Raw genomic sequence first — 14,053 nt, forward strand, 5'->3', positions numbered from 1 at the left:
GATGCAAACATTTTAAAACCTGCATTACATTTCCCAATTTCACTGCACTTATCTACAAGATTTACATAATCTTTTTTTGTAATCATAGGGAAAGCTAAAATGCATGGTATATATACTAATAGGTATGGATTATCACTTGAATTGGGTGTAAGTAATCTTGGGTATGACTTATCTCGTGAGTTGCGTACGATTTATCTTGGGTACAAGATGACCCTAACCTGTTATGTTTGAGGGTAAGTATATTTAAAACTAAGCACCAAAATACACCAGAAAAATAATTTCTCATATCAAATGAGAGGAATGGGCAAAAAACGAATAATTACCAATATATGTGCCCAAAGGAAAATAATGAAAGCAATCAATTGTTATTGTAGCATTTATTGTATGTCACAATGGTCATTGGGTATACACTAGTTTCATCTAATGTTTACAAAATCCTACACCTGGACTTTCACACTCATTTTCTCTAACAGGGTACAAAGAAAACCAAGGAAAATGAAGAAGGGAAACTAACTCTCTTTATGAGCAAAATACATGAACTTGTGTTACTTTATTTCTGTAATGAGTATTGTGCTCCTTTTTATGGCTTATGTTCATATGAAGATCCATTTGGTATCACTGCAATACCGTACTGAGTAGTGTATAAATTTGTTTACCACAATGTATAACTGCAATAAATTTCTATAAGTAACTCAGTATTATTGCAACATAGAGGAAGTTACCCTATAAATTTATCTAACCCAAATTAAAACAATGGCTAATCATAATATCACAAATTTTCGCAGATGAAACAGTGAATAATTTTTTTTATCCAAAACACTTATGTAAAGAATGACAGATATGAAAAAAATATATATGTAAACCAATAAATCATGGAGTGGATGTGGCAAGTGTGACATTCACCCATCAGCTGCTCGTAATCTTTTGATATGATACAGAAGAGAAATAAATGTCTTGCACATTTATTTCACCTCATCATAAAACCAAGTCAATGGGCATGAAGGATATCTATTATTCCTGTTATATATTACATTAAGAACATAAATAGCACAATATAAAATTGCACAGAAGTTTCTCATTTACACTATTGGGTTGAAACAATTTTACGTTTTCACTTGATGTTTATTTATACAAGTATATTTTACACACAAAGTCAGGTATTGGAAAAGAATATATTATATATATTTATATATCTTAACAAGTTTATTTTTAGGAGGAAATTTTAATCTATATCAAACTGCATCTTTGACTGCCCTCCTCATCCCTCTTACTATGTGGCATTACTATAAGGAGTAACCCGCGTGGATACTTGTAATGTTACTCATGCTACGTCTTGTAATTTGTTTAAATTGATTGAGTCATTTGAAACCAGTGATGTAAGTGATGGAACCATTACTTCAGTTTTCTGCTCTTTTATGCAGTGTGTGTGGAAGATATATTGCCCCCAGTTATACTTAATATAAAATACGGGAACAAAGAGAATGAAGATTTTACTCATGAAAACAAGAAATGTCAAATGAAGGGTTACTACTTATATGAAAATGGTGACCATCTCCAGTCCATTATTACCCCATATTTCTCAGGCTTGTGCATAAGCCACAGCATCATATCACTGGATACTTTCATAAATTATACAATCACAACAAGCATTAGCAGTAAGTTGCATTACAGCCAGTATCTAGTCAGAGGAAATTCAAAAACCTTAAATATGAAGATGTTATAAAAGTAAAGATGTAATGTGAGAATTACATCAGGCTATGAGAAGTTAAATACACCCATAGAAATAGTTTAGAAGCAAGTTATACTGTACTAACCAGAGTGAAAACTATGGCAAATGAACATGATAAATCCTGCAAGCCTCATTATCACATGATGGATTATCACATTACAAGCTATCACCATAGTAACATGTGGTTCATCACTGTCTATAACTGTAAGCCACCTGTATGAGTGAACCAATGTCATGACAACAAAACCATTTAAGGCATTGATAAAAAAAAAATACTACTGGCTAAAAACAATTTGAAATAATGTTAAGGTGTATGAAGTGCCTATATTCATGTTATCATGAAACATGAAAGTGGGCTAAAGATACACAGGCAGACAGGGGAATCAGAACACACTATACCTCCATCATATCATTTGACTTGAATCTCCTTCAATGGACTTGTGAAGACTCTACCATATCTCATTCAATTCAAGTAGAAACTATTTCATTCAGATCATGTTTTGAAAATTATAACTTCTTATCATCATCATTATTATCTTCTAGAAAATTTCAATTAGTATTGCATTGGTAGAGTCAGACATTTGACCTGAAACAGACCTTACCACAACACATAATTAAATAAGCTGTTCATATCCCTCGGTAACTTTTATCACTACATCCCAAATGTTCCACATTTCATGTACAGTATACAAGCCAAGTACAGTACTATCACTTTTGACTGAGTGCTCATTTACAGCCATAAACAGGAAAAAGTACACACTCAATTTCATAATTAGACAACTGTGAAGGAAGTATTTCAGATATGAATTTACAATTTTTATGTAATTTTTTAACATTCACTTTTACACTGTGATGTAGAACACCACCATGTAACCAGTCGAGGGATTCACATCTTCCATGCCACTCTATTATTATTTTCTGATATGAAAGAAACTTTCAGAATATAGAACATGCAGAACAGATGAAAAAAATGCCTATAGTCTTATAAATATATATATATATATATATATATATATATATATATATATATATATATATATATATATATATATATATATATATATATATATATATATATATATATATATATATATATATATATATATGTGTGTGTGTGTGTGTAGGTAAATATAGTATTTGAAGGGGCAGTGAAAGAAGCCATTGAGACTACTCTCACAATAGCATTTCATGATGATAGGTCTATAGAAGGAATAGTGAAAAAATATAATAGGCTCTTATATTTCTTCTCACCCAACACAAAGTCAGAGAGCCTTTTTTTATTTTACATAATTTAAGAAACAGATGATTCTCTCTGACTTTTTATGGGCAAGGTTAGGAATTTTTTGATGATGAGAAGGTGAAGTCATCTAGGAGGTACCATCTACAGATGAATCTGGACACACACTGATTGCTCATCCCACATAAATCAAGAGATTTTATCATACGTTATCCAGCAACACCTGCAAATAACAGCTGTGAACAACACCAGTGAATAATACCTGCTTCATGAATATGAAGAGGTGCTATTCACTTGCTGGAAAGCAACTTGAGTAGGTTTTGCAAACTTGAGTAGGTTTTGCATACATCTTGGCTGACAATGGCATCTATATTACTACTGACTCTTCCTTATATTAACAAATACAGCTTATGTTTCAAACTATAGAGGTGTTTGGTGACATATAGACTTCTTTGAAAAACATTTTGACAACATCTATGCTTCACAGTATCAATAAATTTATATATATACTTTTTTGCTGAAAAATAGATCCCTAACCTTTGCAGGAATACCATGGCCAACTCTTAATTTGCCAAGATTTCACAAGTGGATATTAACTATAATGCTTACAACAGCATAGATTATATAATCTTCTGTGTGAATTACTATGGGGCTTATCATGTACTAATTACAGTATATTTCTAAACAAGATTTTTCCTTTATCAGTGCCAAAAGAAATATATTAAATTCATTACCATCAAATGTTTTTACTCTCATTGAATGAAGTGACAAGTTAGCTAACATATAAGCAAGACTGATACACAAATCTGTATTAAAATATCACTTTATATCCATTGGATACTTTTATTACATTAGATCAGGATCACATTTTGCAAAGTCTTTATTAACCAAGGGTAGTGTATCATGCTGAAATTCAAAATTATAATAATTAAGTGCTAATTATACATAAAATTACCAGGACATCTTGAACAAAAGCTGATATCCTTAATTATGAGTAACTGACGTGCTTAATACAGTACGTTTATGAAAATCATTTAAAAATTTCTGTTGATCATGAGGCATATAATTTCTGTGCCTTTACTTACACATACCTGTACTATATAAAACTGGCCATTCTCAAAGCCCTCAATTAGAAACTCAGATACTGTACACAGTATATGCATCCTCATGGGTGAAATTTTTATAATGAATAATTCTTGTGTTATAAATTTCACCACTTGTTTTTAAACTTACGAAAATTTTAATTCTCATAGTGAAAATGTTTGTCACATAATATCTACAATGACAGACACTGAAATGTTTATAAATGCAGTTCTGGTCTAACAACAAGAATGTTTGAATTGTGAAGCATCTTAGTTATTCTTTGTCATTAAATTTGGTCTACTAAGTAACGTACATTATGCAATAATAGCCAGATTATTCAAAAGATTTTGATTTGGTTGTCACCCATCAAAACTAGATCATATTTATTAATTATAGTCTGTTGTAAATCTTAGCCCCATATAACTTAAGATACTTATATTCATTGTGTCCAATATCTGCAGTATGCTTTCCTACAACAATTAAAATCATGTATGGTACAGAAAGATGGGTAGATTTTCAAAAGTGATTTTAATATCCCTAGTCTTCAAGTGCAGTGAATGTTGCCAGTTCACTCTTTGACTTTTATTATACAGTATACTGTATCATACTATATATTAGGTCACTGAGATGACCATAGCCTGTCTCTAAACTTCATGGTGCCTGTGTGTATTGGCCCACCTACTGACCCTTTGGTCTAACTGACCTATGTCTTCCTGGTGATCTACAGGTCTTCTAACTGATACTGACCTGCTTCGTTGACCTTGCTTGACCCATCCAGTTGACCTCAATCAGTCTAGTCTCTGGGTGATCTGTAACGCATTTATGACCTGTGCTTCTGAAATGATGGTGCAAAAAACCGCTTAGGCAAATATTTTGAGCAAGTGAATACTGGTCTACATTATAACTGCTTTTTAAAATTAATTCTATATTTGTGTGAATAATATAATCATATATCCTCTGGCTCTTTTGTTCTTTCCCATATACAGTATATATATATATATATATATATATATATATATATATATATATATATATATATATATATATATATATATATATATATATATATATATATATATATATATATATATATATATATATATATATATATATATATATATATATATATATATATATATACTGTATATATATATACAGTATGTATATATATATATATGCAGCTGGTGATGGAAAATATTAATGAAAGCAATGAACAATTAATATGTAATAATGTTTTTCCTAAACAAGGTTTTTGGAAAACATAGGTTTAGATGCTGGGGTAATACGCTAGTTGTGACTTAGCCCTGCTAGATTCCAGAAACAAACTTAGCAGTTCTTTAGAAAACAAAAAAATGCTCCAGTCTGGTGAACTTGCACCATATGATTGCCTGAACCATTTATGTGAGCATTTTGGTTGTTTAACTAACGAAGACGAATGCAAGATCGAGTTCTGGAATTATGGGACCTTTTACACTGACAAGTCTACCACTTTACCAGGGTACATTTAACAGCCTACAGACTATGATGCAGGGCACTAAAATTGCTCAGAAAATAATTATTAATACTGAGAAACAATAACGAAGATTTTTTCCCAACAATTAACACACTCCAACTATAAAAAGTAGTAGAAGGCTTCTTTCGTTCATATACGACAACTGAGGAGGAGAAACCACCATGAACTATACAGGGTAGTCAGAGGAGAGTATCTTTACAATACTTTTGTTTCTTGGCCCCATGAAAAATACGAAAGTGGGAGGTAAGTTATTATCATTAAAAAGTCAGTGACAGGCCATCGAGCAGAGTTTTGATATACAGTACTGTAATGTAGTATATTCATAAGTGTAGCACCTTGCAAAGGGCAAAATAGTAGTACAGTACCTGGGAATTGTCCTAAACTATCAAGTTACTGACATTAATTAAATAAATGTATGAATAAGATTTATACACTAGACAAAAAGACAATAATCTGTACAAAGAAGAATAATAATGACATTTTCTGTTCAGAATAAAGACCAAAGTGTCTAAGCAAAGAAGATGAATTTAACAAGTGAAGCAACTCTGTGTGGGTGGCAACATCCTCACTGAGTGGATGAAACTGACACCAAAGGAAGCTCAACGCCATACACATAGGTTTCTGTGGTGCAGTTTTAATTTGTATCTTTTAATAGGACTGTTCCACTGTATTACTGAGGTGTTTCACTGTAAAAATTATTTCTCTTTTCTCTTGGGCATTTGAATATGATAGTTATATCCTGAATAACAAACTACAGCTCCTGCAACAAAATAATATTAGAATCAATACTGTACTTGTTTTAATGACTCACTGAAGTTGATAAGAACCATAGACAAGATTTAATCATCACAATCATCAATCAACTGAGAAACTACCCAATGTTGCTAAATAAGTATAATATTTGTATTTTGTTTAATTCCTATTAAGCAGCCCTTGGCAAACATGGATAAGACATCAACAACCCCAGTCGTCATGCCAGCTCGGCCAAAGGCATGGACACTAAGGAAACCCAAAGCTAACAAGAGCTACGCAGTTACAACAATCATCTTTTTTTCATCTTAATCAGTATGATCATCTCCAACATCAATTGATCAACTTTTGCCTCCTGCATGATGACTGAAGCACAAACACCAGTTCCTCCAACACCCATGACTCTCAGACGCATTGATTTGGTGACTGACGTACTAAAAATGTTGGATACTACTTCATCGGATGTCAGAGATGTTAGCCTTCGAGCCGAAGATCCTAAGAAGCTCATTCTCATAGTCTTCAATGTTCCGCTTCATAAGATCCATACACGGCCCAAGAAGACGCTCAAAGGCCTCCACGTCCAGGACTGAAATTCAAAGAGCACATTACTATACAATGAAATAAAATCTTTTTTTTTAATTATCTCTTCAACTACAGACACCTAATGTCACTGCTGTTCATTCTGAGTTAAATTTTTGCATTCAGCTTTGTTGTTCTTAAACAGAAATGTGTCTCTATTCATACACAACACTATTGTTTTACAAGATGACTTTATCTGTTGAATCTAGACATTTCCAAGCATATACAGTACAGTACAGTACAATATTCAGAACATGAGTAATTAAGAAACAAATCAAACAAAAACTTTTATTTTTTGTGGTTTTAATAAAAAACAAGACCATATTTCTATACACAATCATCTTTGTTTTATGTTGTACTACAGGGTATTTGAGAGCAAAGAAAAAAATTCACCTCAGGTATCAGCAGCACAACTTAATTATTAACATCATAGACTTAAGTTAATGTAGTTAATGTAAATAAAGGAGTGTAAAGTCAGAATGTGACAATAATGAGCATCTTCTGGTGAAGTTACTTGACTATGGTACTACAGTACAGTACTGTACTGTACTCCCACTTGCAAGTAAGAATGCTGTTTGCTGATGATATCTACTAATACAGTGGCAAGGTGAAGTTAGATAAGATTGCTAATGTTGATGGTTCTGTGAATAGTAGTGATGGAGAATGAAAACTGAATGATGATTTTTATGGCAAATTTTAGAACACAAGACACAACTCATCAGATCTGTGAGACAAGAAAGCTGGGAGGGAAGATGTCCATTTGCTTTACAAAAGCAGGTCTCTTTACTTTTATTTTATCCTCTTGGCCACTGATTGGCTCGCTAGCCACTTGAGGGGTCAGTTACGTCTGTTATGCACTGTTGGCAAGTTATTTCAATAGTCTTTCCAGAGTACATATGTCCTAAATGAAGATCAAATACCAGTCTGTACTTACATGCCAATTTAGCTTTCCCAACAGCATAAACTGAAGCCGCTCGTGCTTTCTTGGTGACGAGGGCCAGTTCTCCAAAGTAACCACCAACGGACACCCGGCTGATCTACATAGTATCAATAATCATGGGATTACTTTATTCAAATGTCATGAATACATAACAAGTATAACAATTAATATATCTTATATTCAAATTGATATACAGTAATGTACTGTACTGTTTAGGGAAAAGTACAAAAAAAAGTATTATTTGAAATATACAGGTTGACAATCCCTTATCCGAAATCTTTGGGACCAGATGCATTTCGGTTTTTGGAATTTTTCGGATTTCGGAGGTTTTTTTTTTTTACAGGGATCAGCCCACCCGGGCACAGGTCACTGACCCACATTGGAGCCTGGAGGCTAAAATATAATAATAATAATAATAATAATAATAATAATAATAATAATAATAATAATAATAATAATAATAATAATAATAATAATAATAATAATAATAATAATAATTAAATAATAATAATAAAATAATAATAATTATAATTATAATTATAATAATAATAATAATAATAATAATAATTATTATTATTATTATAATAATAATAATAATTCATAGGTCAAGGTCATGTTTCTCACTTTTGATCATTTTTTCATTCTTGTATTTCTTTATTATTATTATTATTTCATTATTACAGTATTATTGTTATTATTATTATTATTATTATTATTATTTTTATTTTTATTATTATTGTTATCATTCTTATTTTATTTTTGTGTATTTTTTATTAAAAATTTTATTTACTATAAATAAATATTATTATTACTGTATTATCATTATTATTATTATTATTACCTGTATTATTATAATTATTATTACTCTTACATTTTCACCCCCCCGGCCCCGATATGGATCAGTGACCTGTGCCCGGGTGGGCTAATACCAAAAAATTGCTACAAAAATTTTTTTTTGGGTTTTCAGAGCTTTTCGGTTTTCGGAATTTCGGATAAAGGGTTGTCAACCTGTAATACTAGAGTCAAATCAAACCTAATTTTTACCCATGCCTGTAATATGCAACCACAAATATTCCTGTGTCAGTACAGTATTGGTTGTGATAAACAAAATAGCTTCTTTACCCTGTAACCTACCTCCTTCTCCTCATTATTTTCTTTGGCCATCATGATCCTGACGGTGCCATCCTCCAGGAAGTACATGCCATCAGCAGAATCGCCCTGCATGATGATCTGCTCACCAGGAGCATACACTTTTGGCACCAGGGCATCTGCCAGGTTCATCCTCTCATATTTCTGTTAATGGCAATTAATTTTCAATGAAACATGTAAATCATGAGCAGAGTACAGTATAATAGAGTATTAATTTGCCTATACTGTACAAGATATACAGTACAAATTATTAAAAAAGTCCTCTTGAAAGAGGTTTATCCAGTGACTCTCTTACACAGTAACATATAAATTACGAGGAAAGTTATACAGTAATGTCTTAATTAAATATAAGGCAAGTTACAGTACGTATTATGATTTCCTTCAACAAATACTAATGCAAATAATGATTAAGGGTATTATTACACTGCTTAATTTAATCAAAACAAAATGTGTGAGAAAGGCTGTTGACTAAAGTCTTTTAGTTTATGCATATGACCACTAAAAATTTTGAAATTAAAATCCCTAACTGTACTCAAAACAGCACCACATACCCAGGGAAAAAGCATCTGTTACCCACAAATTTACACACTCAGTAGGTAAAGTCCCTTTATGAGGACGACACATTCTGGGGATAAAGCCCATTACCTGTACTCGTACTCACAAAGGGTTAAGGACTCGTACTGTACTTCATAAAACCACTATATACTAATGTGGTAAAATTCCTTACTTACAAGTGCATCATAAACTCACTGTTCTACCTAGAAAAATTTCTCTAACAACTCATGACATCCAAATTTAGGTGAGACTTACCTCCAAAGTTTTCAACATGGGCACATTCTCTAGCAGCGCCTCATACATCTTCCTCTTCCTGCAGGCAGATTTTAGTAATATCCTGCGGAAGGTCTGTCGCTCCATGGCCCAGAGAGCCCCTGATGTCACGGCCTGGATGGTGGCAGCCCTGGGCAGGTTGTACATAAGGGCCAACTCCCCAAAGCTACCGGAGTTGTCATATTTGCCCACTAGACGAGGCTCAGCATCACTGTCTGACTTGACGAAAATGTTGTACACCCCCCTGGTGGATAACAGTCATTACTGTTTGTTGTTGTTATATTGTTAATACTGTGCATCAACAATGACAGTCTTTCAGCAAGGAACAAGGTTAGTAATACACAAGTCCAACAACAATTAAAATTATGAGAGATAGAACTGTGTCATTGCTACAACTTCTTTTTATATATTTTTTTCTCATAGTGGAGAGACATCTTACTGGGACAAGTTTTATATCATCAATTTTTTCTCTTAATCCTTTCACTTATCTCTAATTACTAAGGGTTTCCCTCAGCTGAATAAATCGTCTGGCATTAGTTATGTGAAGATGCAAGAATGTGCCGGACTGGTTGAATTAAGCTAAACAACAAAAGTTGAGAATACAGAAAGGTTCTATGCACGTCTAAAATTTTGCCTAGAACAAATCTTTAGGAATCCTGAGAATCTATGATGTCAAAATCATACAACAAAGATTCTATCTTAACTAGTTGCATATTCTTATACCCAGATAAAGGAGAAGAAAAACGTGTGAACTGTGAATTTCTGATATTCAGAGCTAAACACTAACCCCTACAACTCCTCATGATGTTAAAATATAAAGTACAATATTGTATAACAATCCCACCAAAGGATAGAGAGGTACTTACGACTCTATAACATAGAAGTTGTCACCATCATCGCCCTGCTTGATGACGTTCTCTCCTTCCGTTACTCGCCGCTCAAACATGGCGTCCAAAACCTCCCCAATCTGGTCCTGAAAATATAGATAAAATACAGAGATGGATTAAATTGTCCTCCTCTGAGATCTGAAAGGGTTCTCTTGCCAGGAAATGTGATACAATCCGTGATAAAAGGCGAATCTAACACGTATAGACTAACTACTCCCCAGGACAATAAAACCGAAAGTATTCGATGGTCTGAAGCTGTCCTTATGTTTGGAAAAGGTCATATGTCTAGAACTATATTATATCTTGAAAGGGATATAATCCCTGGAATTGTACTTTAGTCTTGAACTATACCATTGTGTGTGCTGTGAGAGAACTTGGACAGTCTTTTAAGTCCTCTACCTACTGTAAGGTAATACCTGTACTGTGCTTGTGCTAGGCCTGTATTTGTTACTGGGTTGGCTCACAATCAGAACCAAGGTGATTCCTATACTGTAGCAATAGCATGTGTTCACGCCTGTCACTGAGCTTCTGACAGGACTAATACAGTGTAAGTGTGCCTGAATATGCACATTACACAATCAGGATATACCAATACCTGTAAGGCAAACTTCACCAGTTCATAATGTACTCAGTCTCTCCCTGTCTTGATCTGAGCTAATTCCTGGACCCCACCAATGCTTGGAATTGTGTCAGTTCCTAGAAGTGTATCTCTGTCTGGAACAGTGCCAATGGTTGGGGCTCTCGGTATCACTAAGTAAGTCAATATCTAACTACACGTGGAACGATATATAGACTGTGCCTTGAAGTACCTGTTGTAAGTGCTAAGTGCCTGGAATAAGTATCAACTCTCTGGAATAAGTTTCAAGTGTCTGGAATAATTGTTAAATGGCTGTAATTAGTGTCAAGTGTCAGATATAAATCAACTACGAGATAAAAGTGCCAAGTGCCGGATACAAGTCAAGCGTTAAGTGCCAAGTGTTAGATATAAGTGTCAAGTTCCAGATATAAGTGCCAAGTGCCAGATATAAGTGCCAAGTGCCAGATATAAGTACCAAGTGCCAGATATAAGTGCCAAGCGCCACATGTAAGCATCAAGTGCCAGATATAAGTGTAAAGTACCAGATATAAATTATAAGTGCCAAGTAACAGATATAAGTGTCAAGTGTCAGATATAGTGTGTCATGTGCCAGGTATAAGTGCGGAAATGATGTGCTAACCATCTGTAATACATTATATACATGGAATAGGCAGTCGATTCCAGGAGTTTTGGCAGTGACTGGAACCGTGCCAATTCCTGGAACTGGAACAACATTTGTGCCTGTATCTCTGGATGAAATCGTGAAATATTCGAGAACTGTTAATTGGTAAAATTTCAATATATCATCGAATTGTTTTTGGAGCCTTTGTGTGTACGAGAGAAGTTAACATTTATCCTTGAGACCAAATATCACCACAGTACAGGTATATAATTTGGATGTTTTTTTTTTTTCGAAATTTATAGTTTTTCTCTTCAAATGGAAAAGTAACGGGTTCAATGTACTTGAGAACATTATAAAAGATGCCATGATGGAACATCTGCTACGAAACAACCTTGTAAAGGATTGCCAACACGGTTTTATGCCGGGGTGCTCCTGCTTAACACAATTACTCAAGGTACTGGATATTTGGACCCAAATTCTGGAACGGGGTGGTAATATCGACAATATTTACCTAGATTTTGCCAATGCTTTCGACAGTGTACCCCATGAAAGGCTGAAAATTAAACTGGAAGGGTGCAGGATTCGGGGAAATGTCCTAGCGTGGATCGGAGATTTTCTACATGACCGCATGCAGTGTGTGGTGATTAATGGCACGAAATCATCATGTGTAGAGCGGGTTACCACAGGGCAGTGCATTAGGCCTGTTGTTGTTTGTTTGCTTCATAAATGACATGCCTGATGCTGTACACTCCTCCATACAAATGTTTGCGGATGACGCCATGTTATTTCGGGAAATTAAGAACCAAGCAGACTGTGAAGAGCTGCAGAAGGATCTCTGTGAGCTTCAAGAATGGTCGCAGAAAATGGCTGCTGAGATTCAATGTTGCGAAGTGCAAGAAGCTGCACCTGGGACATACCAACGGTAAGGAGGCGTATCACATGTCGCAACGGGACAAAGAAACTGCATTAATTGAGACTGAATGTGAAAAGGACCTAGGTGTGTACGTTGACAATAAGCTGAAGTTCTCGGGCCATTGCGAGAAGGTGAATCAGGCAACTAAATTATTAGGTCTTATAAGAAAGTCGTTCAGATATCTAGACGGTCCGTCCCTCATAACGATCTTCAAGAGTGAAGTTCTTCCCCGTCTGGAGTAGTGTCACCCGTCTGGTTCCAGAGATATACGCTAGGGACTGTCAGTTGATTGAAAATGTCTAAAGGAGGGCTACCAGACTGGTGCCTGCACTACGGCACCTCAGCTACTATGAGAGATTAGAGCGCTTGAAATTGCCTAGATTATACTACAGACGGGCAAGGGGAGACCTAATGAGGTGTATAAGCATCTCAAAGGGCACTACTCAGTCGAGTGCCCTTACCTGGAGCTGGCGGACGCTCGCCCCACAAGGGGTTACAGCTCAAGCTTAAAGAAGCCGCAAGTTTAGAAAACTGTGAGGGGTAACTTTTTCGGAGTAAGAGTTGTGAACTCTTGGAACAATCTGCCAGAAAGTGTTGTGACGGAACCGAGTGTGAGCTCTTTCAAGACCAGACTTGATAAACACTGGAGCAGGTTCAGATACATTCAGGAGCCAGTGCGTGCCCAGTACATGCCAAAAGTGCGTAACAGAGATTTGACCGATCGCCCAAGCGGCTAACGAGCCGATCAGTGGTGAAGAGGATAAAAGTAAAGGTAATTAATTTGCGAAACCATGATGGATGAGACCACTACAAGGGTTATACAAAGGTTGGTACTTAACACCAGTAACCATTATATGAAGACATTGATCCAGTCTGTAGGTACTGTACTTATTAATAGGCGTTACTGTATACATTTTAACAATATTAATATGCGTTAGTGTGTACATTTTAACATAAGGATAAAAAGAGCGGCTCGTATCAGAACTTCCTCTACTGTACTTTGTCGTTTTCGCACTTGTCAACTTACAAGGCAACTGAAGACTTGGACTATGGTGAGATACAGATGTTCGTTTCCCGTATACATTCCCCATCACTGCAGCCTAAACATCCATCAAGAGTGTTTGGCCGTCAGTGTGGTGAGCTTGTCAAAGACATCAACGAGGGAGTTGTTAGCCTATCAAACTCCATCAAAGTGGTTTCTCTTTCGTGATTGGTTTCCACTTATTCGAAAAACTCTTTCGATTGG

The 14,053-nt window shown here is 34.8% G+C and overlaps 1 protein-coding gene across 3 annotated transcripts in view; it reads right to left on the minus strand.

Annotated features, from left to right (window-relative positions):
- Positions 1-362: 362 nt before the first annotated feature.
- The window catches only part of LOC121868039 (cAMP-dependent protein kinase type II regulatory subunit-like), a 100,040-nt gene continuing 86,349 nt past the window's right edge, over positions 363-14,053 (minus strand). For all 3 annotated transcript variants that reach the window (XM_042368295.1, XM_042368297.1, XM_042368296.1), the window contains 5 exons: positions 10,675-10,781; positions 9,791-10,052; positions 8,966-9,124; positions 7,826-7,928; positions 363-6,898 (listed from right to left, as the gene is read on the minus strand). In XM_042368295.1, coding sequence (XP_042224229.1) covers positions 6,768-6,898; positions 7,826-7,928; positions 8,966-9,124; positions 9,791-10,052; positions 10,675-10,781 — 762 coding nt within the window. In that variant the 3' untranslated portion in view covers positions 363-6,767. The remainder of the gene's footprint in view (positions 6,899-7,825; positions 7,929-8,965; positions 9,125-9,790; positions 10,053-10,674; positions 10,782-14,053) is intronic.

The sequence above is a fragment of the Homarus americanus genome, unplaced genomic scaffold (assembly GCF_018991925.1).
Source record: "Homarus americanus isolate GMGI-L3 unplaced genomic scaffold, GMGI_Hamer_2.0 scaffold37032, whole genome shotgun sequence".
Taxonomy (NCBI): Eukaryota; Metazoa; Arthropoda; class Malacostraca; order Decapoda; family Nephropidae; genus Homarus; species Homarus americanus.